The 25838-nt window shown below is 45.8% G+C and overlaps 2 protein-coding genes across 4 annotated transcripts in view; one reads left to right on the forward strand and one right to left on the reverse strand.

The window, feature by feature from the left end:
- Positions 1-18171, reverse strand: part of RNFT2 (ring finger protein, transmembrane 2) — a 29013-nt gene extending 10842 nt beyond the window's left edge. Inside the window, exons 1-8 of one of the 3 annotated variants that reach the window (XM_064674662.1) lie at positions 18081-18171; positions 16690-16876; positions 15549-15827; positions 15362-15421; positions 10991-11472; positions 8527-8603; positions 6931-7031; positions 4575-4728 (exon numbers count right to left, since the gene is read on the reverse strand). In XM_064674662.1, the coding sequence (XP_064530732.1) occupies positions 4575-4728; positions 6931-7031; positions 8527-8603; positions 10991-11472; positions 15362-15408 (861 nt within the window). In that variant the 5' untranslated portion in view covers positions 15409-15421; positions 15549-15827; positions 16690-16876; positions 18081-18171. Of the gene's footprint in view, positions 1-4574; positions 4729-6930; positions 7032-8526; positions 8604-10990; positions 11473-15361; positions 15828-15933; positions 16021-16689; positions 16877-18080 lie in introns of all 3 variants that reach the window. The other 2 variants (XM_064674661.1, XM_064674660.1) reach the window with 2 other exon arrangements.
- On the forward strand, positions 18167-25214 carry SPRING1 (SREBF pathway regulator in golgi 1). Its single transcript, XM_064674663.1, has 5 exons — positions 18167-18483; positions 19880-20036; positions 21250-21401; positions 21863-21976; positions 22911-25214. Exons 1-5 carry the CDS (start codon positions 18373-18375, stop codon positions 22992-22994), a joined length of 618 nt encoding a protein of 205 aa, XP_064530733.1. The 5' UTR covers positions 18167-18372; the 3' UTR covers positions 22995-25214.
- The last annotated feature ends 624 nt before the right edge of the window (positions 25215-25838 follow it).

Below are 25838 nucleotides of genomic sequence, written 5' to 3' on the forward strand. Positions count from 1 at the left end.
TATCCAAGGTCAGAAGGTAATTAGAGGATGGGCTATCCTGCCTGGAAACACCACTTTAACCATGTTAAATTTAGGGAAGACCAGGATTAACCTGCATATCCCACAGCAGAAGAGAGCACAGATAAGGAACATCTTCACCTGGGTATTTTTCCTAAAACTCATCTATGTGCCAGCTCCCAGTGCTTTTTTAACACTTCTGGATTTTTGGATCAGCATCCAGAGGACTCAAATGCTCCAAGGGACCTTTATTTCCTCAGGACAACAAAAAAAAGGTGCAGCTTCAGAAGGAGCATGGGAAGCTTGATGTGCCAATTTACAGGGCAGAGCTGTAACCACCCATGCCAGGAAATGTCAGGGAACATGGAATGCACCTGAAGTTTGGTGCTATTCACTGTTTTCATCATATTTGGTCTAAAATCCAAGTGCAGAACTGGGTAAAGAACTGCAGCAACACACAGGCCGAGTTTTCTCTGACCAGCCTTGATGAGATGGTACTTTAAAAATAAAAAGCACTAATAAAACAGTACTTTAAAAATAAAAAGCACTAATAAAACAGTCAACTGGGGAAAAAAAAAAGGCACCAAGCAAATATTTTCAAAGCTGCAGCGAGGGGTCCCCAGTGCAAGGGTGGAGCAGTGTTTGTACACTTGCCACTGACAGCATTTCAGCAGCATAAAGACAAATTCAGGGGATTAATGGCATTTGCAGGGTCTGGATCCAGCCTTCAAGTCAATCTGACAAGTATTTAACCAATAGTCATTTATTTCATGCTGTGTTTGCAACAAGCCAGTGTTAAAGTGTTTTCCTTCTGAATTTCCAGCCTCCTGGAAATGCAGCTCCCTGGAACTGGGCTGCACATCTGTCCTGAGCACGGAAGGAAAATTCCAACTTAGGGTCTTTCTTCTGTACCAGCCCATTAAGATAATTGGAAAAATGTCCTTCTCCCCTCTAGGGATAAGGATACATATATAAAAAACCCTGGGATCCCAGTTCCTTACAGTTCTTTTGTCTCACTCCATCCTCCAGGATAACCAGCTCAGATTGCTGCCAGGAGCATGAGGAGGGGATGGGAGACTTGCAGGCACCTGGGATTTCCTAAGTGAAATCTTTGGCAAGTGTGCCTTTTTATTATTTATTTCCTTATTTTTAATTCCACCCCCCTCAAGCTGTCATTCCTCAGCAGTGCAAATGAAAAGCTGCCATCCAGGGGTGTACAACAATGGAAGCCTCTGCAAGGCCACATGGCTCCTGCAGTTTAATTTACTTTAATTCATTTTATATTGAACCAAATGATCTTATTTGCTTTTTTTTTTTTTTTTTTAATGGAGAGCAGGGTGGGAGCCAAACAAACCCCCCCCCTTTCCAAAGAAATGATGAGCCCAGCTGAAATTAAAACTTGAACTTGGCTTAACGTGCCCAGCAGCTCGTGGGGGAGGAAGGGACACCTTCAGCCACAGGTTTGATCCTTCTGCCAACTCCACTGCCCCAGAGGTGTGAGATCTGTCCTTTTTCCTGACTTTCTCTCCCATTCACCAGCCCTTCCTTCCCTGCTTTCCAGCCTGACTGCACCCTCACAGCCTCTCTTGGCACCTCTGTTTTCCAGGCTGGTTTTGGAGCCTGGCAAGGCCTGGGGTTATTTTGTCAAGTTTTTCAGTCTTCCCTCATTCTCTGGAGGAGTTTGTGGCAGAGATATTCCATTCTGAGTTATTCAAGCTTGGAGAACTCTGGCTAGTTGTACCCTAAATATAATACATAATAGATCAGTTCTCAGGCTTCACACTTCAAGCACTCCTGGGCATGTTTCTTGCCCTCTGTGTTCTGATTGCAAAGACAACCTTATTTTTCTGCCTTTCAATTTTAGTTTGCTTTCTCTCATTTAAAGCATAAATGCTGTAAATGCAAATGTTATCCTACACCAAAAGTTGCCATGCTAGGAATACACGACCCAGGCACTTTAGGGGGGCAGAACTGAGTGCTCCAGCCCAAATTTTTTATGTGTTCACTGTCAAAATGCATCTGAGGGAAGCAGAGTTTGGTGCTATTCACTGTTTCCATCAATGATCTCGATGGAACAGAGTGGGTTTATCAAATCTACAGCTGACACTCAACTGGGAAAGGCTGTAAATAGAAGGAAGGATTATAATCCAAACTCATCCTGACAGGCTGGAGAAATGCTCTGGAAAACAGGGAGGGATGAAGACAGTCCAGAAGAGAATAATAACATCCGGAATTAAAAATCTCTGAGAAAAGACTCAAAAAATTGGTGGTGTTCAGTCTCCAGAGAAGACTGAGGGGAGAAAGGAAGACTGGAACAGAAAGAAAAGAACCTGATCTTGCTCCAATCCCAATGGAGATGGAGAGGTAAGACACTTAAAGGAGGATATTCAGAGGAAGTGCCTTGCAAGCAGCAGTGAAGAGCACAGAGCACCCAGAGAACACCAGAACCTCAAGGAGCAGCACAAAAAGCCAGCCTGGCTTTGGAGGTGCCTTGGAACTTCCAAAACCAGGAAAAATCCGAAGAGCCTGCTCAGAGGCTGAGAGCACAGTGATCAAAGTTCCTCAAATGCCATCCCTGGACAAGCTCTGTGGTTATTGCTGACTGCCAGGCCTGCAAGGAAGCTCAGGATGAAATCCCTGTGTCCCACTCCCAGCTGGGCTGAACTCCACCCCTGAGAGGGCAGCAGCTTCCCCTTCAGGCCCTGCATTAGGGGAGCTGTTCTGACTGGTTATATTGGCACAAAAATTCTCACTATATATATGTATATCTTGAAAAAAAATCTACCTTTCCTCCAGTTTAATTTATATTTCTCCAGCAGCACGATACCATTAAGTGACAGCCACCCACAAGCTCATAAACTCCAATCTGGGCTTAAAGCAGAAGCTCTGGTAGGAGCACCTGGGGAAGCAGAGCATAACTTTGTACCTGGCAAGTGTTAAGACAGCAAATAATAAATATTTTGGTCAAAGTTAAAGTGCCTAAGTTGCAGTAGAACTGTTCTAACTCAGAAGGAGCTGAGGTCTGTCCCCTGAGATCTCATCCCTGGTTGGCAGTGCAGAGTGGGGGAGACAAACCCAGCTCTGTGGTGGCAGGGAGCAGCAGTCTGACTTGTCAGGGGACACCGAGCCCATCAACAACATCCTTGGACAAAACAGGGGCTTGAACAAAGTGAGAAGTGTTGCTCTCCAGAAAAAGGTATTAAAAACGAAGCATCTGTGCTCTGAGTCATTACAGGCCCCTGACAGATGTGATCTTACCAGCCTCCCCCTGTAGCTGCAAATAAAGACCCCTTCCCTTTCTTCTCTCCAGACAAGGATTAATGAGTGCTTGGGAGAGCTCTCAGACAGGCAAGCAAAGGCTGTGAACCTTTTCCAACGCTGCAATTTATCTTGGGGAGGTTATTCACATCACTTTTCCCTCCCTCCCCAGGCTGGATTATGCTCTGACCCAGCACATTAATCTCCTAAAATATAATAATAATAATAGAAGAAGGAGGAAAAAAAAAAAAGTTGGACAATTGCCAGAAATAAATTAATAACCATCTCAAATAGCCCTGCTGTGCAGGAACAAACTGCTCAACTCCCCTGCCACCCCTGTCATTTCCAAGCAAAACTATTCCCAGTTTAGATATCCTCCTAAGTGCCCTGCCTGAGACTTTTCAGGGATTAATGATGGTATCTTGCCTCTATACAGTGCCTTTCATCCCAACAGCTGCCAGAAAGTTCCTTTACTGAAGGCAAATAATACACATCTCTGTGTTTGCCACTGGAATGCAGAGGCTACCAAGTAGATAAAGAGGCAGCATGACAGATGTGTGCAGGTGAAAACACATGAAAAGGTATTTTCAGGGAGAGAATGTAGTGAGGAGGTTTCCAAAGTTAGGCCTAGTCTACGAATAACTTCGTAATAATTTAAATACCTTAAGCATTCAAATATTTCTTCACCCGTGGTTATGTAGAAGGGGTGTTGTCTTTTGTGGCACCAGGAGCTTCAATTTAATCCTGTTAGTGCTTTGGCCCAAGTGGAAAGCCAAAGACACAAGTACTTGCAGTTTCTTCCCATGAAGTGAAGAGACTTGTGCTTCAGAAATATGTATTTACAGAGGTTGCTCAGAAAACAAGGAATTCAACCAGACAAGCTGTTACCTCACTGCTAGTGCCTATTCCTCCTCCAGCAATGCATTCCTCATCTCTGGACTTCCATCACTTGCTGGTGCTACCAAACCCTTGCTCAGGTCTGTGATGGCTCAAACCTCAAACCTTGATACCCAAGTGCCAAAGTTTTATGAAGAGATTTCATTATTTTTATTCTTCCATTCATATTTGGCCCTGGCACAGGTTTCCCAGAGAAGCTGTGGCTGCCCCTGGATCCCTGGAAGTGTCCAAGGGCAGGTTGGAGGGGGCTTGGAGCAACCTGGGCTGGTGGGAGGTGTCCCTGCCCATGGCAGGGGGTGGGAAGGGATGGGCTTTAAGGTCCCTTCCTACCCAAACCATTCTGGGATTTCACGCTGCAAACGTGTTCTAAAAGTATCAGATTATCAAAGATAAATACTTGTACATCTAGAGGAGTCTCCTACCTTGGACTTGACAGCCAGGATGATCCTGGGCAGGGCCACCACGAGGCATTTGAGGGCGATGGTGAGGTACTTGAGCACGAAGTCTGCGATGCCCACGATCCACATCAGGTCGAAGAAGTCCAGCCTCTCCAGGTTGGGCTTCAGAAAGATCAGGCTGAAAGACACCAAAACACCAGTGAGAACCTCACTCAAGCTTCTTGTGTCCACTGCTGGCTAGAGAGAGAGAGCCCAGAAACTCCCCTGAGCCCCAGGGGAATTGCCAAGGGCAAGAGGAGTCAGACATGCAAATCAGTGCCCTGCTTCCTCTCTTGGCTTTGCTCTTGTTCTCCTGAGGTCACCAGGTTTGCCCACTACCACCAAACAGGACCCAAACCTGTTTTGGAAGGCTGCAATCTCCACAGCCTGCCCTCCACGCTGCACCAGAGCCTTTGGTGTGCAGGCAGTGCCTTCAGCTCTGTCTGATTCTGGGATCTGAATGTCAAACCTTACCCTGGGAAGTCCTGCTCAGCGTTTGCTCTTTGAAAAAAGTGGAGTCTGGGACAGCAGAATTCCACACAGCAACGGGCAGGAGCCACTGACCTGAGCAGCAATGAGGACTGGACCCTACTGAGGCTGAAAAACCAGGATTTGTCTTCAGGGTGTTTAGCTGCTACAGCCTCGTGGTATAAAGCAAACACTTAACCAAAAAAATAACCCAAAAAACCAACAAAAAAATAAAGCAAAAGTAAAATAACCAACCCAAAATGAAAGGCCTGAACATGAATTTAAAATACTCACAACACTGGCACAGCACAACAGGTAAAATTACACCCTAAAAACAGAAACAGAATCAGAGGCTTTACTACTATTCGTGCACTAGAAACAATAAATAAATAAATAAAAACACTAGGAAAAAAGAAATAAATCAGGAAATGAAAAATAAGCCAGAAAGAAACAAACATGAAGCAGCTACTTCTAATTTGACAAGCCTGCCCTGTGCATAGTCCCAGGTCCCCACACAACAGGCAACAGATGCACCAGCCCAAGCATGACACAGCAGCACTCCCAGGAACAGGGATCCTCCATGGAAATGTGGCCCAGCCTGTCCACTGGTAATAAGCCCTGCCCTAAACTGTGTGTAGGGTGGCCCCAATTTGCTGAAAGCCCTTTATTTTGGGTGATCTACCCTCTATTTTAAACTAGTCCCATCCATGTTTTTAACCCTGACCACCACCTTACAGACACACAGGTTCCCTGGGATGCAAATTCCTTCTTGATGCTTCCACAGCTTTCTGCCATTCCTGCTTCTCTTCCATTCCCTCCCACGAGCCATATCCAGGGAATCCCATGGCCTGGCATCTCCCATCTGGACCCACACGTTCAAGCCTTCTCACCTCTCCCCCTTTCCAGAAGCATTTACATGCAGAGTTTTTCCAGTGACCAAATCCAAATCCATTGGGGCAATTCCAAAGGATACCAGGGTTAGGGGCAGACCTTGGCTCTTCCCATAGACAGCATTGTTGGGAAGAAGCAGGGCAGCAATGAAACAACTGGCAGAGAAACCAAACCCAAGAGCTGTGTATCCATAACCCAACTGCTGCATGTTGTATTTTCAGCCTCAAGTTCTAAGTCCCCTTCAGTGGGACAAAGAAAATTCTAATGAGGGAGATAATTCATATGGTTTTAGCTCCTAATATCAAAACTACTTTCTAAATGATTAGGTTTGATGTTGCTCCATTTCTTCCTATTTATTCTACTAACATCTCCTTGCTTAAGTTGTGTATCTTTGCTTCCTGTCTGTCAGAATTCCTACAGACTTTAGGGGTAGTGCTGAACCAAATCCATTGGTACAAACTTTTCTGTACTTGAGAACTGCTTAGTGAGAATTTGAAGGTCAAGGATGTCTTAATTACCTCAGATCCAAGTGCCTCTAAGCCCTGAGGACACTGAAGTAAAACACTATTTCACCTCCTGTTTATCTCCTGTCCTGGACTCAAAGCTTGACAGATTGAAGAGAAAACATTACAGGAAGAGGAAAATCAGTGGGTCTGTGCCTCATCTGCTTCTGGCACCTGCTCTGTATGTTCAGCCCCTGCAGTCAAAGTGGAAATTCAGAGGTCCCTGTTAAAAAGGGTCCACCCTGCTCTGAAACACCTCGTGTGTCCTCACCCCCCATTTCCACCCTGGCTATGCCACTGATTGCAGAAATGACACACATCCTTCTGCTCCACTGAAAGGTAGGACAAAGATACAGCCAAGACAGCAGGTGCTTTAGGCATGAACACTTCCAAAGTGTGGGGAACAGTGGGCAATTCTTCTCCTCCCTGGCAATTATCACCTGCTCCCAGCACGGACAACGTGAGTCCTGCCCACCTACCTGTTGTAGAGCTGCTGAGAGCTGAATGTGTAAAGCAAGTACAAGGTGTTTCCAGTGAGAAAGGCCAGGATCCAGAACACAACCAGCACTGATCTCTTCTCCTGGACAAGAGAAAGAAGGAGAGAAGATAAATTGGAAGCCTTGTGGGTTGTGCCCATCCCAGGGGACACGAATATGTATCTAAGTGTTCAGTAATTAGTTTATTGACACAGGACTAAGGCTCAGAAGCAGGCTGCTAGGTAAGGACACATATAAACACAGGCAGAAATGGCTCTCACCCAGCAAACCTTTCAAATAAAGTAACTTCAGGGAAATTATTTGAAATATGCTGGGGGAGGTGACAGCCTTCCTTGCAGAATGCAATCTTCAAAGTCGGGATCTTTCCTGGGACATCTAAATTCTGCTGGTATTTAAAACTCAGTGTGACAAACAGATTAAAAAAAAGTCAGTTCCATGTATTGTAATAAATTCTGAGCTGTCACCTGGTGGCAGTGACACCTCATCAAAGGGGGGGTTTACAAACAGATCCTCTGAGTGAGAGGAAGGCTCAGCTAATCCAAATATAACCCATCACCACCTGCAGCACATCTGAGTGTTATCCAAATGCAGGGAGGTTCTAGAACAGGCATTTTTGATCGAGGAAGTAACTGAAGGTCAAAAAAGAAGTGCAAGTGCTGCATTTCAAAACACATGGAACATTACAGACAGGAGCTGGATGGCGGAAGATCTTGTCCTGGGTCTTGGCCCAGGGTAATTTTGAAGAGTAAATTTTACTCCTGGGAGGAAAAAACACCCACCATTTTTCTTGTGAGCTGATTTATTAAGGAAATAGGTCTCTGCAGGGATGTTTGGCTGAGATTTAAAGCAGGGGGATTAAGGGGCACACTGCTGGAAGGAGAGAGTGCAAAGTGCAAGGCAACAGCCATCTATTACATGATTGTGCAATTTATCTCTTCATTCAGCATTGCAGCACATTTATTCCACTGCTGTTGGTAGATACCAGTACACACTTGTGCCACCCATGCAATTTTAATAAAAAAGGAATTCTAATCTTGTGCTTTTAGTGCTGTTGAACTGTTCTCCTGACACTGAAGATCACAAGGCCTGGAAAGGTCTGCTGGTTTCTGTACATTCTCAACAGCATTATAAAGATGCTAACAAGCAACACATCCACAAAATGTTTCAGTTAAACACCTCAAAACATGATCTAAATGCTAATAAGTTAAATCTCATCATTAATAAGTCAAATAGCTTTCAGCACTGCTGCTGAAATGGGGAAACCCAGGCACAGAGAAGTGCTGGAAGATGCACTGCCAGCCAGTGGCACGGGGAGATGCAGATTGCAACACCCCTGAGCTGTCCTCTCTTTGTTTACTACGTTCACACTCACAACAAAATAGGGTAGAAACAGTGGGAGAGCATCAGTGTGGAGAAGCAGGAAGAGGAGGGTGGGATTAGGGCCTTTCAGAACTCTTTGTTCCAAAAGATCTGTGCCCATACAAATGCATTCAGCCCTCCAGTGCAAAAGCAGGTGTTGTTTTGTGCACAGAGGGTGGTGTTTCCCAGGAATACAGGGAGGTGAAATGTTGGACTCACCTTCAGGGCGACCTGCTCTCGGAGCGTGGAGTTGGCGTAGGCGAAGGTGCTGGCCATGCCAATGCACACAGCAATCCCTGCAGGGAAGGCACTGTCAGGGGGGCACTCCTGAGCCAGGGACACCAGTCCTGAGCCAGGGACATCAGCATCTCCAGCTCAGAAAAACCATTACTGGGTGGTACTCTGGATGCGCCGGGGATTTAAATGTATGGGCGACTAAACCAGGGCAGTCTGGGCTCTGTACTTCAAATTCAGTGTAAATGAAGATGCAGCACTGCAGTGAGCACCCAGCCCAGCACAGACACTCTGTCCTAAGGTCCTGAAGGAGAGCACAAGTGCTCTGAGTTGTGGCTGCGTTGTGCCAGGTGACAGTATTACAACAGGAGCTCAGCAGCTCCTGGAGGACAGGGCACACTATCAAAAACCTACAGGATATCAGGTCCAAAGGCCAAGATATTGCAGATATGAATTAACCAAATCCCTGTCAGAGTTGTAAGTGGACTAAAACGGAAGCATTACTGGTTTCCTAGTGTTGATAATCTCAGAATGAGTCAGGATCCACAGACATGCCAAACATACAATTTTATAGTGCTAAAATACTCAGGCACCATTAAAAAAAACCCTGGATAGACATATTCTTCAGGGAACTCTGAAGATCTCAACTGCAAGATGTAACTGCTGATGCTGTCTGACTTGATTTCACAGCTACCACAAGTGTCTCATTCCTCAGAACCCTTCTGTGCTCCACAGAAAGCTTTGCCAGTCACCAGTGTAAGCTCTGCCCACCTCTCCTAGAGAGAGCTCTGAGGGAGAAGCCTTGGTAACATCCTCACCCTCACGGGAATGTCAAGGGGAGATCAGGAAAAGGAACTGGTCAGGACAGCAAAGATGTTCATAGTACTAAACTACCTGTAGATATCCTGCTGGGTGTAACAACTGCTGTTCAGGTGAGGGCCTTCAGAGCAGGGAGCTGGTGAACATCCTTCCAAGATCTGTTAACAAGTACTGTCTCTGAAGAAGTGACAAGCTGCAAGTGTTCACTGCCTGCTTTCAATATTTTTCTGCACTACACTCACTGGACTTGTCAGTGTTCAGTTTTAACTGGTGCCATAAAAATTCTTAGGGCAAGTAGTAATTAAGTACAATTTGCAGGCGAGCATCAAGCGCTTTTCCCCTTTTGTTTTAATATTTTTAGAACAGTTGGGACTGCAAGTAGGGTGAATTCATCACGTGCATTTGAGTGTGTCCCCTTCGTGCCAGGCTACACCTGGGCACTGTGTAGTGGTTTGGTTTAGGCCTCTTCCTGGCAACCAGGTCAAGGAAGTCCCCATATCCCAATATTCCATTCTGTTCTTTACATAAGCAGAAATATAAATAGAAGAGGGGAGGAACTTGGAGGGGAGATCTCTTCTCAGAGAGGAGGAGTTGGAGGAAGCAAAGTAACCTCCCTGTGGCTGGGAGTGCAGGCCTGGGGAGTGCAGGCCTCCTCATATGGGAGTGCAGGCCTGGGGATTTTTTTGAAAGGCTGTTGTTTTTTTTTCCCTATTCGAGAGGAGAGATCCAGTGGTGTGGACTCTGCTTCCTTAAGGAAAGTACTAAGATTTTGTTTGCTAGTTCTTTAATTGATTGCGTATACCTGTTTTTCTGGGGGTTTTTTTGGGTGTTGGGAGTTCTCTTTCTTATATGCATATAGCTTTTGTAACTGTATAGAAGTGTAAAATATATATATACTGCTTTGGTTCTGTTATTTCGGGTTTTTTTTGGTAGTTTTTTTCTTCCCTTTCCTTCCCCTGCCTTCATAAAAAGGGTGGGGGGGGGGGTGGGGGGAAGACCTTTGCTGTGGTCTTGAGCACTTGGCAGGGGAGCCAAGTCCAAACTACCACACACTGTCACATGGGCCCCTCAGCTCAGGAAGGACATTGAGGTCCTGGAGTAGGTGCAGAGAAGAGCAACAAGGCTGGGGAAGGGACTGGAGCACAAGTGCTGTGAGGAGAGGCTGAGGGAGCTGGGGGGGCTCAGCCTGGAGAAGAGGAGGCTCAGGGGAGACCTCCTCACTCTCTGCAGCTCCCTGACAGGAGGGGGGAGCCAGGTGGGAGTTGGTCCCTTTTCCCAGGCAACTCTCAGCAAGACAAGAGGGCTGGGTCTTAAGCTGAGCCAGGGGAGGTTTAGGTTAGACATTAGAAAGAATTTCTTTACAGAGCGGGTAATCAGCCATTGGAATGGGCTGCCCAGGGAAGTGGGGGATTCTCTGTCCCTGAAGGTTTTTATGATGAGACTGGATGTGGCATCAGTGCCATGGGCTGGGAACCACAGCAGTAGTGGATCAAGGGTTGGATTTGCTGATCTCTGAGGTCCCTTCCAACCCAGCTGATTCTGTGGTTCTATGATTCTGTGGATAAGAGTATGGGACACCACAGCCTGACGAAGCTTCACAATAGGGTTCAGAAAGGATGGGGGTGCTTACCAAGCTTGTGCTGGAAGCAAACTTTAGCCAGGAGGATCAAGATGAAGGGAAGCCCCTTCTGCAGCCACCCGACGACGGCCTTCAGCTCTGAGAGGGCTGGGGCCGGGGTGCCCCCCTGCTCGTCCGGGCCCTCCTCGGCGTGGCCGTGCCGGTCGCCCCCCGCCATGTGCAGCAGGGAGGAGCCGCGGTGGTGGCCGTGGTGGAAGTGGTGGGAGGGCTGGCGGTGGTGGTGGAACGGGGCTCCCTCGGCGCGGCCGGCCCCCTCCTCCCGCGGGGCCGGCATCTGGATGAAGACCTCGCCGCCTCCCGCCGAGGAGCCCAGCACCAACCCCGACTGGAAGGGCGCGGCCGTGATGGTGCCCGAGGGGATCCCGGCCAGCCCCGAGAAGAGCTGCTGAGGGGAGGAGGCCTCGGCCTTGAGGCTTTCGAACACTCCGCTCTCATCCACGCTGGTCTCGGAACTCACCGTCTGGCTCCGGTTCCTGCGGGGGGACGACAGCGAAGCGATTAAAAAACTGAGTGACGCGGGACTTCGCGGTCTTTTGTAGTGGTTCAGTGTTCCTCACTGCAAGGGTTTGATCTAGGCCTTTTCCTGGCAACCAGGTGTTGTGGTTTGAAGCTGGCTCCCTGCCAAGTCTCCAAACTTCACCACAAGAATTCCACCCCCCCCAAAACCCAAGGGAGGAGAGAAAAAAAAAACAAGAGAACCAAAACGAGAGAGAGGCAGCTAAAGCAATATATATAAATATATTTACACTTATATAACAGTTATATACAATTGAAATATATGTACAATTTCAAAAGGGAAAGGGAAGGGGGAAGGGAAAAAAAGAACAAAACCAAAATAAAAGATACACGATCAATAGCCCAAGATCTAGCAACTAAAACAATTAGCAAAAGAATATCTTATTACTCTCCTTGGGACAACAGAAAGACGTGCTGGCAACCTCCGTCTCCCAAGGTCGGCAAGGCCCAACCAGGCCTCACTTCCCAACCCAACAGACTCAACAGCAGGGAACCTGCACCTCCAAAGCTGCCGGAAGGAAAGAGGGCAAAGGCCTTTCCTCCTTTCTTCTTATACCCCGGGTTATGTAAAAATTGTAGGGAATACCGGGTAAATCTGGGCACTTCCTTGGTTACAAACTGGTCACCAAGGAAGGCCCAGACTAAACTACCACACCAGGTCAAAACCAAGAGAGTACCTATACCCCAATATTCCATGCTATTCTTTATGTAAGTAGGAATATAAATAGGAGTTGGAGGGAGTTAGTTGGCCAGGTCTCTTCTGGTGAAGTTGGAGACAGCAGGCTCCCTGCAGTTGGTCTCACTCATGTGGCAGTGAGGCCTGTGAGGCCTGTGGGTTTTCCGATTCGAGAGGAGAGATTTGGTGGAGTGGCTTTTGTTTTCTTAAGGAAAGTATTAAGATTTTGGTTTGACAGTTCTTTATTGTGGTTGCAAATATCTGTTTTTCGGGGGGTGTAAGGGGTTTCTTCCTTATGTGTATATAGTTCTGTAATTGTATATACGTGTAAATACATATATATATATTGCTTTAGTTCTGTTATTTCGGTTCTTTTGGGTTTTTTTCCCTTCCCTTTGCTTCCCATGTGTTCATAGACAAAAGGGGGGGGGAGAGCTTTTGCTGTGGTGTTGGGCACTTGGCAGAGGGTCAAGTCCAAACTGCCACTCTCACACACTTTGAGAACATGTAGGTCTCCAGATGGTTTTCCCTCTATGTCCTGTTGGAAAGTCACAGTTGCAGAACTAGAGGCCAGTAACCAAACTCACAAGATCAGAGAACTCTAAAGACCAGACCAACAGGCACCACTTCCTTCATCTAGAGAACAAACTTCCCAAACACCCCCTGCACTTTTGGAGGAACCAAAGAAGTTACACATGCAATATCAAATTCAACATCATCTACACTGATTTTAATATTTAAAGAACAAACTTCCCAAACACTCCTTGGACTTTTGGAGGAACCAAAGAAGTTACACATGCAATACCAAACTCAACATCACCTACACTGACTTTAATATTTAAAGAACAAAATTCCCAAACACCCCCTTCACTTTTGGAGGAACCAAAGAAGTTACACATGCAATATCAAATTCAACATCATCTACACTGCCTTTAGTATTTAAAGAAAAACATATAAACCCCTGTGGAACCTGACACAATAAGGCAGGTCATATTACATAGAAACACATGAACCAAGCTAACTCAAAGCAATGACCTACCCCCAAAACCTTCTGTCTTTATTTAGGGTTGATCACTGCCTGCCCAACGATGAACTGCACCAACAAGAGACACAATCAACTGGGGAAGAGCAGCTTGTGTGTCCCTGAACTAATAAAGGTTCTGCTCATGGGTCAAGAGAAATTCTTCTGTTTTGATATTCCTGGCAAATTAGACATGGATGTACCCAAATTACCGGGACCTGGAGAGAATTAGTTCTGGCACTGATCCTTTCCAGATTCCAAAAAGTCTAAATATCTTCCTCCTAACACCAAAAGACTAGAGGCTTTCTTCACCTGAAGTCAATCCTGTGGAATTCAGATGAATACAAAGCAAGTTTAGATGGCAGGGAACAATCCAGGTAACAAGTAGAATGATCATTAGGCAGTAAATGCCTGGCAGACAGCAAATACCTCTCTAAATTGCAGAAGGAGAGTAAAGAATAAATAAGCTCAGCAAGAGGCAAAGCTCACAAATAAGGCAAGTTGCAGGGCTTTGGTCTCTCTTGATTTTAACCCCTGGAGGTCTCTAACTTTAGAAGTAGTGATTACAACTCAGGGATGTACACACAACACGGGGACAGAATGTGCCAGTCCTTGGGGCTGGGAACACTAACAAACAGCCTGGGTGGAACCCAGTGTTACAAATAAAGACACAACTATTGTTTGGAATAATACTGCCAGGATACAGGACTGTGCTTTCAGCAGGAAGGAATTAATCTGGGACACATTTAAAAACAAACAAGGATGAAATTGTGAGGCTGCTGAAGTTAACCAGAAGGGAATACCAGTGGCAGCAGCATTTCATTCTACATTTAGAAACCTTCAGCCTCTCTGATAATAGGTACCTAACCTGTTAAAAACCAGAAGGATTTATAAAAGCCAACTGACATTACTCTGCTTATCTTTTGCACTCAATAACAGACACAGACCCTGAATATATTTTAACTGAAGTGTCTTACAGGTTTGTACAGACTCAGGGAGCTCTGCACAGAAGACAAGAAGGCCCATTCAGCACCTTCTGTGCCTCTCAAGCCCAGCCTTGGCTGCTGATACAAAACCCACACTTTTTTTTTCTGCACTGAGGCTTGGGCAGCATCATGCAGAAAAAAAGGTGGAGGTGGCTTTCTTTTCCCCTGAAATTAAGAACAGTACCATGCTAGCAGGGGTCAGGGCATCAAAGTGCAACTCTACTTGCAAACCCGATGATCTTTCACTTATAACCTCAGCTCAGCCAGAGCAACTACATTTGTTAGTTCCATCTTTGTCTTAATTAGATTAGTTTCTTTTTTAGGAAAAAAAAAAAACAAAGTCAAGCTGTAGCTCTGGGAAAGCCCTAGGGAATACTTAGCACCAGAACAACAACAGTGGCAAGGCTCCCTTGCTGATGGTATAATTGCAGAAGTGAATTAGAGGTATTCTGCATCTAAATACTCACATACACAGAGCTGGATACAGACTCTGGGAGGATGTAAAGGATCACTCAAACTCTTTATAAAACACTAAGTTGTTGAAAGCTTCAGCCCAGCAGACTTTTTACACACTTTAATAACAGAAGTATAGTTTCTGTTCATACAGGTTGATCCTTGCAGATTGATTGCACTCAAGATCCCCATAAGACTGTGCAACAAATCATTCAGGGCTTAAATTCTTTTTATAAGGATCTGTAAGTTTCATACAGGAAAAAAATAGATATTATGGGGTTTTTTTCCAAATGCTATAATCTGCATTTGAAGTAACAACACTTAGTATTACAGGAATCTTCTATGCTTTCCCTGCAGTAAATGTTATTTAATCTTGACAGCATCTCTTTTGAGTTAATACATAATATTATGCTCTTTTTTTAACCAAAACAGCAATATTAGCGCTCCAAAACGTCCTGCCTGTGCCAAGCCAGCTCCTCATGTGCCACACTGGATCATCCTGGAACACTGTGGTGGGCAGCAGTCAATGCTGACACGAGGGGGAAAAGTAAACCTGTGTCCAAACTTCCCGAACTCAAGCAGAAAGCCTGGCCACACCACATCCACAGGGATGAGGACTGAGGAAACTCAGTTTTGAGCTTCCATCTTCTCAACCCCTCCCTACATTTAGGCCATTCCCCCCTGGAGAGGAGCGGGGAGGAGGGAGGTACCTTTCCGGAGGCGCGTTGTCCGTGTTGCTGCTGTGCCGCCTCTGCATTTTCCTCAGCACCCTGAAGCACAACACGCTCAACATCAACGGCGCGGGGCAGCAGATCCTGGGGGGGCTACTGAGACAGGCCCTCGGCGTCGGGGGGCTGGGGGTGCCACCCAGCTGGGCACATGGCTGGCACCAAGCACCTCCTCCTGCGGCACAGCCCCTCCGGCTCCCGGCTGTTCCTCAGCCCACGTGCACAGGAACAACGTGGAAGTTGTGGCAGCACAGGGACACGGGGCTCCAGGCAGGGCAGCAACTAGTCAGGTCCCCTTGGGCAGGACAGGGCAGTGCCCAGCTGGCATGTCCTGGGAAAGACCTCGAGGACATCTAACAGGGTGGCTCCTGCTGTGACACGCCACCCCACATCCGCTCTTGGGAATGAAACCTCTTCTTCCTCTTCTGCAGAAACCTGGTTTGTAAAACTGAGAGGGAGGAAAAAAGCAAATGTATAAACATCTTTGATGAAAAAATACAACCAGGTCATGACAATATTCTTTTAAATAACTCTCCTAACTATGAACTTTTTACCTTGTAAGTCCCAGCAGGTTTTGAATCTCTTGCTATACGTTTCAGCTTGTGCTGGATTTTCACGGCCTACGTTCTTTTTATAAGGATCTGCAAGTTTTATACACAAAAAATAGATTTATGGGGTCTTTTTCAATTGTTATAATCTGCATTTGAGGTAACAACACTTAATATTCCAGTAATCTTTTACATGCTTTCCCTGCAGTAATCCTACCCTGACAATATCTCTGTTGACTTGTTATATAACATTATACTCTTTTTTAACCAAAACAGCAATTCAGGTATGATGAACAGGCCAAGACAGGCTGGCCCGTGCAGGCAGAGCTGTCCTGCCTGGGAACAACTTTGAGGTCACTGCTCATAAAAAACATCTGTCCATCTTCCCATGCTACAAGCTGAGAGCCAGAGCCAGAGTAGAGGCAACTCCAGCACTTGAAAAATCCCTCACGCCTTTCTAGACCATTGGAAGTCTAGATGGTGATGTGGGGTGAAATCACACTCCACAATGACATTCAGCTCCATGGGGAGACACTTTCTCTTCTGGCATCAGCCACGAAGGGGACAGTGACATGAATGCCAAGTCCTGAAGGTGCAGGACATTGTGAGATGTAACAGTCTGTTCTGCCCAGAGTCCTACAGGTTTGATCACATTTAAATGGCCTTTGTTCCAGAAGGGACTCAGCTTCAGTACTGACTGCTCCTGCTTTTTCCAGATTAGGGGTTTTCATCTTGCTGCACTTGGACATTTCTTAACAGTACCTGAACAACAGCCTTATCCAGAGGTGCCAGGTGCCACTGTGGGAGAGATGGAAGCTCCAGAGGGTGCAGACAGCTCATACACTGAGTTCCACAGAGAATCCAAGCTGGTCCAGATTTCCAGCTCACCACAGGTCCCTCAGACTGGATGACTGCAATGCCCCTGGCTCCCAGTGCTCACAGCACATCTCTAAGAAACACATGCAAAGAGTCATCTTCACCACAGCACAGAGTATATCCACACATACATCTTAGAATGTGTATCACACATAAATAACACAGTGTATATTTATAGATATATCTATATACACACAACTATACATCTATATATACATATCCATATCTATATATAAACCTAGATGTATATATGTACACCTATATATACACATACATGTATATATACATAAGTACAGTTCTATACATACAAACATATGTATACATATATACTTCTATACACATATATATTTCTTTATATTACATATTATATTATAAATATATTACACACATATACATAAATATTTTATATACATGCATATAAGTATATATACATATATATGTAGGCATACATATATATGTATATATACATATTATGTATATTATATATATTTGTATATTACATATAAATACATAAATATATTGTGTATATTACATATAAATACATATACATATATATGCATTTATTATATATACATATATGTATTATATATTATGTATATGTATTTATTATATATACATACATATATAATGTATATCTACATATATGTATATATGTATATATGTATATATATGTACATATATGCATATATGTACATATATGTATAATATACATATTATGTATATATACATATTATGTATATAATATACATATACACATATATGTATGTGTATATATATGTATATATTATATATATGTATATACTACATATATGTATTTATTATATATACATATTATACATACATATTACACATACTTATATACAGATATATATACGCATTTCTCTCTATATACATAGATATATATAATATCTATATCTGTATCTATCTATAGATATATATACACATCTATCTCTAAATATACACTTCTCTCTGTTTACATATGTATACACATTTATATCTATCTATAACATATATATACACATTTATATCTATCTATAACATATATATATACACATTTATATCTATCTATACATACATAAAGATCTATAAATACAGTTCTATGCACACACACATATATCTATGTACACACACACACACATACATAAGCAAGGCCTTTTTTCCCCATTAAGCAGAGGTGGGCGATTCCCGCTGGCACACGCGGCGCCGTGCCCAGGGGAACGGGAGCCAGCCCTGCCCTTCCCTGCCCTGCCCGGCCCGGGAGGTCCCCCCGTACCCACCGATCCCGATCCCGATCCCGGTGCCGCTCCCGCTCCCGGTCCCGCCCCGCGCACGCCCGGCCGCGGCTTCCGCCTCCCGCTCGGGGCCGGCGGAAGCGCTCGGGCCGCGCCGGGGCCGCCGCCGCTCCCGGGGCTCCCGCTCCCTCCCGGGGCTCCCGCCGCTCCCGGGGCTCCCGCTCCCTCCCGGGGGTCCCGCCGCTCCCGGGGCTCCCGCTCCCTCCCGGGGCTCCCGCCGCTCCCGGGCCGCCGGGGATGCGGGTGCCGGGCCGTCCCCGCTGGAGCTGAGCCCGCCATGGTGCCCTGCGGGGCCGTGCTGTGGCGGCGGCTGCTCAGGAAGCGCTGGGTGCTCGGCCTCGTGTTCGGGCTCTCGCTCGTTTACTTCATCACCAGCACCTTCAAGCAGGTCAGTGAGCGGCGGCTGGGGGGGTACAACGGCCCTCAGACCGCGGGCACTGCGGTCCTGAGGCTGCTGACACTGATCTCCTGAGTTATGGAATCATGGAATCACAGAATCAGCTGGGTTGGAAGGGACCTCCCAGATCATCAAGTCCAACCCTTGATCCAGCCCCGCTGCGGTTACTAGGCCATGGCACTAAGTGCCACATCCAGTCTCTTTTTAAAAATCTCCAGGGATGGAGAATCCACCCCTTCCCTGGGCAGCCCATTCCAATGGCTGAGCACCCTCTCTGGAAAGAAATTCTGATATCTAACCTAGACCTCCCCTGGCACAGCTGCAGACCCAGCCCTCTTGTCTTGCTGATGGTTGCCTGGGCAAAGAGACCAACCCCCCCCGGCTCCCCCCTCCTGTCAGGGAGTTAAAGAGAGTGAGGAGGTCTCCCCTGAGCCTCCTCTTCTCCAGGCTGAGCCCCCCCAGCTCCCTCAGCCTCTCCTCACAGCACTTGTGCTCCAGTCCCTTCCCCAGCCTCGTTGCTCTCCTCTGGACCTGCTCCAGCCCCTCCATGTCCTTCCTGGACTGAGGAGCCCAGAACTGGGCACAGCACTCGAGGTGTGGCCTCACCAGCGCTGAGTCACTGTAAGAGCTACATCGTAATTATTAAACACAATAGAGTTTAATTTAAACACACGAGAGGTTAAAATAGTAATGCCTGATACTGTGTTTGACAGCGACAGTGTTTCGATCCGAAACTGGAAAATCTCGAAGGGACTGTTGTTGTTTGTTTTATTGTTGTGTGCTGTTGCTTGTTGTAGTGTTGCTTGTTGATGTTTGTTGTATGGTGTTGTTGTTTGTTGTGTTGTTGTTTGTTGTTGGTTATTCTTGCTGTATCTTTACAGACAGGGTAATTGGGCATTGGAATGGGCTGCCCAGGGAAGGGGTGGATTCTCCATCCCTGGAGGTGTTTAAGGACAGACTGGATGTGGCATCAGTGCCATGGGCTGGGTGACACGGTGGGGTTGGATCAAGGGTTGGACTTGCTGATCTCTGAGGTCCCTTCCAACCCAGCTGATTCTGTGATTCTATGATTCTATGATCTCTTGTGAGCAGTATTTCCACTAGCAAAGGACTCACCAAAGAAAAATATGTGCAGCTGTGGTTATTTAAGATAATTTATACAGCTTTTGTGGTTGTAGTGACCAAGTTCAGCTGTGTTGGCTGATCCCTTGGTGAATTTACACACCCCTATTGTACTGGGTTGTGTGTAGGTTACTCCACTGGTGCTGGAGTTTGCTGTGCTGTGGAGTTTACAACTATGAGCCATTTCTAATTGTGGGAAGAGCACGTGGATTGAAGTGGCAGAAGCAACTTGTATGTTTGGTTGCACGACTGTCTTTCCTTGCAGGAAGAGAGGATGGTGAGAGATCGGAATCTCCTCCAAGTGCAGGAGCACGAGCAGCCCATCCTGTGGAAGGTGAAGTTCAGCCCAGGAAACAGCAGCCAGCTGAGTAACCAGTGCAGGAATTCTGTGCAGGGGAAGCTCCTCATTACAGATGAACTGGGTATGTTTGGCACTAAGAATTTATTCTGCACGTGGCAGTGCTGAACGCTGCTTTGTCTGTCTGTCAGTGGCACTTCCAAGGAACAACTGCTCTTTATTAAGGTGTTTTTACTCAGCCATTGGCATTTTGTCCCCAGGCTGGATGAACTCCCCTGTGGCTGCACACACTGCTGGTTTGGTTCTGTGCAGGCTCAGCTCAGGCACAGGGCTGTGTGAGTGTGGCTGTGCTGTTCCCAGGGCCACCTCAGAGTCAAAGAATTCCACTTATCTTTGCACAGAACACAGACATTGAGTCCTGCTCCATTTACTGCCACTGCTTGCAGAGCTGTTTGTGTCTCCCTGCAGTGTGTCCCTACTGTCAGAGGTGTTAGGGAGAGTAATTGAGGAAACACTATTGACCTTGTAGGGAGGCAGCTCAGGACATGTAATTAGTGCTCAGTCACAGTTAACAACCTCATCTGACCCTTGAAACCCAAGGATATTAACCACTTGTTTTAAGTGATAAAGTTAAAGATCCTTTCTTGCCCTACACAAGTACTTCCCCACTGTGCTTGTTGCTCAGGCACTGGATCTTTCTTGACCAGAAATCAAGGCTGTAGAAAACCCACCACATCTTTTTTTTGTGATTTGCATCAATGTTAAATTTGGCACTGCCTGAATTATGGCTGGTGCCAATTCCTGAGGTCTCTAAAAATTACAGCTCTGTCTCACGGTCTAACACTGTGGTAGTAGTTTCCATAAGGACATACACATGGTTCTGTACTACTGATGGTTCCCTAACTCAATTAATTTAGAGCTATTCTGCATGGATAAATCTAAGTCCCTTCATACTGATCTGTAAGGAGTGTTATCCAGACACAGAGCTGTTGAGAGAATACGTGTCACAGGTTTTTCTCCAGTACAATCATCACCAATCCCCTTCCCCTTTCCCAACAAGGAATGATGCCAAAAAGAAATCAGAGCTTCAAAATTCTGCATTCAAGCACTCTTACTGTACACACAGCACACATTAGAGTAGTGACACATATTAGTTGTGCACATAACACCAGGCTGTTTGAAACATCCAGGTGTCACTGCAAAGAATCGCTGCTGCCAGACAGAGGGGGGTCATAACCTGCTAAATGACAAATAAACCTGTCCTTAAGTTACTTGATTCCTACTGTGGATGAAGGGGGTGTGTCTTGCCCAGTTGTTACTGCTGCTGTTGTTGCCAGGGTACATCTGTGAGAGGAAGGACCTGCTGGTGAATGGCTGCTGTGACGTGCACGTGCCCAGCACGAAGCTGTTCAGCTGTGAGAGCTGCCTTCCCAACGGCTGCTGCAGCATCTACGAGTACTGTGTGTCCTGCTGCCTCCAGCCCAGCAAGGTGAGAGCACCTCCTCCTGCTTCTCGGGTTCCTCTGGGCCTAAAAGTGCTGCTTTTCCCTTAGAGGGGACAGTTCCTTTTCTTGGAAAGCCTGCAGGGACCGTCTGGCAAGCTGTAAATAAAGCTTTTAACAAAATTCATCTTTCCCACCTCTGAGGGGAAACACTGGGAGCCCTGCAAAGTGTTTCAGCTTCGGGGCAGTTGCGTTTGCTGGAGGGAAATTATTGCAGAAAAAGCTGTTCCAGTTTTGTAATTGGCACTTCCCTGTATTCTGTGAGCTTCTCTAGGTTCTCTTCCTACTGCTGGGGCTTGTGAGGGATTAGCCTTTCAGTGCTTGCTAGAAATCCTAAGTGGAGTTGCTTACTATTCCTCTGATACCTGAGTTGTTTAGGTGAGGGTGGGCTTTGGTTGCTCCTTGCTGAAGGACAGCACTGTTTTGTGTTTTTTTGCTGGCTGCTTTAGCAACATCTCCTGGAGCGTTTCCTGAACCGGGCAGCTATTGCTTTCCAAAACCTCTTCATGGCAGTGGAGGATCACTTTGAGCTGTGTCTGGCCAAATGCAGGACTTCATCACAGGTAGGGCACAAGGACGTGTCCAGGGCCCAGAAAAGCGCCCTTGAAAAATGAGTTTGGTCCTGTGTGCTGTGCTTTTCTGTCCAGGGGTGTGTTCATAAACACACTGGAGCTGTGGGTGGGAGCTCACCTGCGTGTTTAGAGCAGGGCAAGTTGCACACTCTCTTTAAAAAAGAGGTGCTTAGCTAAAACCAGACTGAGTTCAATGACCAGAGAAGATCTTGGATGAGTTCTGAGGAAGGTCTAATAAGGATGAGAACAGTGAGAGCTGTCCCCAGTAGCTTCAGAATGCTATTTATTTTATGGTACAGTTGGAGACTTACCATATGCTGACAATCATCTGCACAGAAACTCAAAAAGTATGTTGTAATATTTCTGTTTCTTTGTTTGTTTTAAGAACAGAGGTGAACTTCTGCTACCCATGTGATTTTATTTAGAATTAATTTTGGTCTAAGCAAGCATTGGCCCTCTTAGAAAGTGCTGCTGGTGATCTTATGCAGCTTGAGCATTTAATGGGATGGACTGCAAACACAGGATATAGTTCCAAATGTCTCCAAAGCTGGTTTTTTGGGGTTTTTTAACCATAGTATCTGAACTCTAGCTTTATCAAAAAAATGCACACATGTCAAATAGCAACTTTATTGTGCCTTGCTTGCTTAGGACATTTGGTGATACTGCCTAAGCATATATATATATGTATTTATTGAATCTATCCCCACTTACTTGAGTAGTCTCCTGAAAAGGAGTTCTGGGTATGGCTCAACATTAAAATGCTGTAATTTAGCAACTGTTGGGAATGCAGACTTGTCTGACTCCAACTGCTGTGATACACCAACGTGTAGAAGAATTTGGGAAATCACTGCTGTGGGTTTTGGCCCTGGGGGAAGGGATGCGTGTGTGTGTGTGTTGTTACAGCCTCTCCTCCTCTCCCTGACAGAGTGTGCAGCACGAGAACACCTACAGAGACCCCATTGCCAAGTACTGCTATGGGGAATATCCCCCCGAGCTCCTGCCTGTGTGAAAGCTGAGGGATCTGAGCAACAGAGGGAAGGAACTGGAGACTGGAAGCCAAAGGAACAAGACACCAGCTGCTGCTTTACAAGAGCCTCAGTGCAAATGGCTTGTGTTGGGTGTGGGGGCAGAGCCAGAGGTGTCAGAGTGAGCAAGGAACTCCAGTTCTCTGGGACTGAATCTTGCTTCCTTCACTTTGTTGTGCACCTGTGCTAGCACTGTGCCACAGTACCAGTATTTCCTTGGAGTATTTCCTCTGTATTTTAGGATCTAGGCTGTAAAACACCGTGGGGAAAAATATCTAATGTGGCTTTGCAGCTGTAAATGGAGGTTCAGTTGTGTCTCTGCAGTCCAGAGACTTTCCAGAGAGACAGGAATAATGGGAGGATTTCTGCTTTTAGAGAGAAAAGCACGCTTTGCTTCTCTCTCTGCAACCCCTCTTGACATGCATGGTGTACACTACATGTGTAATTATGAATTATTTATTCTTTTTATATGGATTACTAGCTGAAAGTATTGATGCTTTGCAGAGCTAGTGGTTGGTGCCTTTCAGTCCCTGTTTTGCTGTGTCAGCTAGAAAGGATGTTTTAGATCCTGACTAAAGTTGGTTGGTTTTTCTTCCTCTTTAGTCTAAAGGAATTGTGTTGGGATTTGTCACTATAGTGCTTATGTTCCTCTTAGTGAGTTTAAAGCATTCAGAACTCCAATGGAGTTGTTATTCTGTCCAAGTCCTGCAGCACGAGAGAAGAGCAGGGATCTGCCTGGGGTGGGATGTTGATTGTTTGTTGTAAATACTTCCCTTGTTACTCTGCAACAGTTTCCTCAAAGAGGAGTCTCAGTTTTGTGAACAGCTCTCTCTGCTGGTCCCCTTGCTGACAGGGAACACTGGAGGGCTGTTTGCTTGAACTTGGTAAATCAAATGTTCTTCACTCCTGGTTGTGCAGGAGGCAAAAGGGTGGAGCTGTTCTGGGACCTCAGTTTCATGATGTCCTGGTGCATGAAGTAATTCCAGTGTCAGAACGTGCCCTCTGAGGACAACTGTGTTGCATGAGCTCAGCTAAACAGTCAGGGTGCTTTTGATTTGCTGTTTGACACACTTGCTGCTCTGGAATCTTGGTCTGATCAGAATGGCACCAGGCCAGGGTTGGTTCTCCCACAATTTCTCCTGGCTCTCTAAAGTTGCAGTTTAAATTGTCTCCTTCTAAAGGCCACACAACACAGAAAAGATGGGTAGAGAACCAGTAAAATGCTGACTAAATTTGTGCTCCCCCTGCAAGTCACTGGGCAAAGTCTAAGCACTAGACTGAACTGGGTTGTTCTTTTCTGTAAAGTGATTCATTTCTCTTGTTTTTACCCCACCCATCTCCTCATGATTTGGACTTTGTGTGTGCCTGCTTGAACTGCATTAGATAAAAAAGTAAATAAAATGTAGATAAAAATCTACAGAGGCTTTAAAGAAAAAACAAAGACAAACCCTAAACACAGGGGTGGAATATCGAGGTGCAAAAGAACTGTAGAATGCTGTGCAATTACATATGATACAAACAAGAAATAAGTACCAACCATCTCATAAAATCCATTTGCATTGTTTTCATTGTTCTTTCCCAGAAGCCATCATGTGAAATAACGGTTCCATCAGCAGTTTTCTCTTTGAAATCTTGTTTTTCCACAGGCTCCAGGGCTCTGGCATTAGCAGTTTGTGCAGTTTATCCCTTTGCTGCCATCCCGTGGCAACGTGCAGACGTGTGTGAGGCTGCAGTGTGGAGTCCTGTCTTCAGAGGGTAGCAGAGGTTGCTTCTCTTTTCAGCGTTAAGCACATTCCTCAGCCCTTCCCAGCACTCCATAACCGTTTTCCTTAGGGAAGGCCATCAGGTTGCTCTGTCAGACCATTCCTGCTGAGGTGTATTCCAGCACTGCGTGGGTTTGCACCGTGACTGATGAGATCAAGATGCTGATGGCCTGCTCCTGCTTTCTTTTCCAACTTGATATTAATTCCTTAGCTGGTCATACCACTGCTTGAAGCAGTAATTGTAAGAAATCAGAAGAACCAGCCTAATTTGGACAATGTTTGTGAGAATTCCTGGCCCTTTTCTCTCCTAGAAAAACAGGACGAGATCAGAAGTGCATTGTGACCACTGTCAATGGGACAGAAACTGCATCCTCCCTCCCTGGTTGTTGAGCTGTTCAACTAGTTAGTTTATGTTAAATCATTAAAATGTTCCAAAATGCTGCCTGTTCTCACATCTTTTCTTGAGTTACAAAGCAACTGTACCAAAATGTAAGGTTGAAGAATACAGTGGGGCAGAGAGGGACACTTCCTGGAATATCTGTAATGAAGGCAAGCAAGTAGAGATGAAAAGGAAATCAGTTGCATTTTAATCTAAGACAAGAGAATGCTTCTGTCAATGATTAATAGAAAGATCAGACCCTTTGCAGAAGTGGACTGAGCAGGGGAAGGAATGGAAATGATTGTTTCACGTTGGGAAGATTCAGTGAGACACGTCAAATCTGTGCTCCCTGATAAAACTTCTGTGTGGTTTAAGTGGTGTCCATCCCTCTTGCAAAAAGCCTGGTGATTCTGTGGTTGTCTGACATCTCATTTCTCCTTGTCAGCTGAGAGGCTGGGGCTGTGGATGCCTGTTTGGCAGCAGGTTTAATGAGAACACCTGATGGAGCCACTGGCTCTGCTTATCTGCACTGAGGTCCCTGCTGGGGATAATTGGATGGGTTCTGTGCTTTTTCATTCCTGTGGTTTACAAGGAATATTAATGCTGGTGAAAAATGGTGGCAGCTACCATGGAATGGGAGAACAGGCCCAGGATTTAGTTGTACCAGTTTGGAAACTAATCTCTGC

Source organism: Pseudopipra pipra, chromosome 18 (assembly GCF_036250125.1).
Source record: "Pseudopipra pipra isolate bDixPip1 chromosome 18, bDixPip1.hap1, whole genome shotgun sequence".
In the NCBI taxonomy this organism is placed as follows: Eukaryota; Metazoa; Chordata; class Aves; order Passeriformes; family Pipridae; genus Pseudopipra; species Pseudopipra pipra.